Here is a 2389-nt window from a genome sequence, read left to right on the forward strand (position 1 = left end):
CATCGTGGGCGGTGTCATGCACCGCCTTGTCGCCAGACTCATCCATAGGGGAACCGGCAGCACTTGCCGCTGCATTGTCCGCGGTGCCCGCTTGCTGCGCGCTAGGCACATCCGTGGATGGGTCCTCCTGCGTACTCGTCGCCTTGGGCGTGGGCTCGAGGGCCCTCTTGGAGGGCTGGCTGTCGCTAGGAGGGGGTGTTAAGGGTCTGCGAGGAAGGGCTTGCCGTTGTGGAAGTAGGGGCTGGGGATCCGCCACCTGGAGGACGGTCCAGCCCGGCATGTCGCTTGGACCGGGGGGGGCTAAGGCGCTTTTGTAGCGCAGAGGGTCAGCGGGATCGGTGGGATGGATATGCGACGCGTTGGAGGACGCTCGCGAGCGCGGGGCTGTAGGTGCGACTCGCGAGGATGTTGATGCCACTTTGGAGGGAGGTGCAAGGGGCTCTGCGGAGGGTCCTGCGAGGTCTGCACGTGAGACGCTGGATGGGGCTCGCGAGCGCAGCGGCGCCGCCAGGTTCTGGTACGGAGACGGGTGGTAGTACATGTTCAGGTTGTGGGGGTCGAGTCCGGCAGCACCGTAATGCGTGGGGGCAAAGGGTGCTGCGTGGTATGGGTACAGCAGCATGTCTTCACGTAGTGTGCGTGGTGCTGGCGCATAGTGCATCGGCTGGGAGCCTCCTGCATGCGCGATGGACCCTCCGGGTTGGGCGGGAGGCTCGGAGGACGTTGGGGCGGAAGAGGGATCCTCTTGCTCACCGCGGATGGTTGCGGCAGGGGCGCGCTCCTCTTGCACTTGGGGCGTAGTGTTCCGCAACTCCATAGAATGGAGGCCGGTGGTTTCGGGAGCGGCAGCCATCGCATCGCCCTCGCGCTCGGGGTTTGGGGGCGGCATGAGCTGCGCGCGGCGTGCCTGGGCCCTGTGGCTGATGCTGGTGCTTTTACCAGTCGGTTTGATTACCGTGCGCAGGCGAGTCGGGGTGGTCGGGGCAGTGTCCGTGTCTCGTGCCTCGCGAGAGCGTTGTTCACGCGGTGTGGCCTCCTCATCTGCGTCTTCGCGCAACGACCGCGCTCCAGGCGGCGTGCTGGTCTTCACGCGCTGTCGCATCTGAGGTGGGGTTTGATTAGTATGAGACGCATGGAGCGCGGTGTGCCGCTGTATGACATTGGATACTCACCTGAATGATGTATCCCGGTTCTCCAATGTCCTCTAAACGCGTCGGCACTTCCTCCTGCTTGATCACGGTCTGTGGGACCTCTGGCCTGGGCAGCGATGGTGAGATTGGGTGTCGTGCGCGGCGTTGCAAAGCCTCTTGGAGATGGTCTAAGGGAGTTCGGAAAGGGCGAGAGAGTCGGGGTAGATTGGGCGTGGGAGCAAGAGAAAAGGAGGCGGCAGTAGGTGGAGAGACACGGCGGGAGGAATTAGATGGTTGCCCAGGATCAGGTGGGAGCATGGGCGTTAATGCGATGAGGATCACGAGGAGGAAGAGGGAGGGCCATGGCGTTGAACGAGCTCTAGAGGACGTCGAAGAGGACGGTAGAGGACAGAACGGAAGCGTGTGACCCGATTTGGATGGCTTGGGCCTCATGCAGGGATCAGCGATCCAGTCGCCTGCTTCCTCGGTGTTACCCCATTTGGTATGCCTGGGAAGCATGCGCCCAGCTGCTTGGTTCCTCTGACTCCCTCACTGCTGTTCCCCGCTCGCATCCCTCTGACTCCCTCGGCGCAGTTCCCCGCTCACATCACTTCAATCCTCGCCGCCCCAGGGAGTGAAGGCTTCCGGCGGGATCGCAAAGGCGAGGGTTGAGGCCGGCTTCAACTCCGGGCATGTCACCAATGACATGCGTCGGGAGGTGATCCGCCATCAGAATAGCGGATGGTACCGCCGGCTCACCCTGAGGGCACGTGCGGCCCGTCAACTATGACGGTCAGCACCCCCAGTCCGCCCATTGCCTCAAGCGCGCGCCATTTAGGGAAATAGTTTCGGGCGGCCCCTCGGGCTCGATATGGTCTGCCCGAGGGTCTCTCGCTTCTCCGTGAGGTAAATGGGGTAACATCCGAAGTTAATAGTGTTATGATACATTGTTGCAAGATGAGTGGCGCTAGTGTAGTACTCCGTGTCGTAGCAGAAATAGCAGCACACCTTAGACATTATCAATGTGATTGTAGTTATTTCGTCGTCAAGCGTACAGCGATGTCAAAAATAATGTGTACACCGACATCTATTAATCGAACGTTCATCGGGCGCCGACATGCCGCGATCGGCATTCGGCCATCTGCCTCATGCCGCCCGGCTTGCCTTTCCAGATGGCCCTGCCGGTGCGTATGGCCACTGTGGCCACACGGCAGGCGGCCCAAGTGCCAAGCGGTCCTGCGGCATGCCATTTAGGACAA

General features: G+C 61.6%; 1 protein-coding gene across 1 annotated transcript; it reads right to left on the reverse strand.

Annotated features, from left to right (window-relative positions):
• On the reverse strand, nt 1-1102 carry POSPLADRAFT_1163169 (hypothetical protein; the record flags this gene model as incomplete). Its single annotated transcript, XM_024487770.1, has 2 exons — nt 1-166; nt 419-1102. Coding segments are annotated over 2 exons (850 nt in total), but the record flags the coding sequence as incomplete, so codon positions are not given.
• Between the last annotated feature and the right edge of the window lie 1287 nt (nt 1103-2389).

The sequence above is a fragment of the Postia placenta genome (genome assembly GCF_002117355.1).
Source record: "Postia placenta MAD-698-R-SB12 unplaced genomic scaffold POSPLAscaffold_365, whole genome shotgun sequence".
Taxonomy (NCBI): Eukaryota; Fungi; Basidiomycota; class Agaricomycetes; order Polyporales; family Adustoporiaceae; genus Rhodonia; species Rhodonia placenta.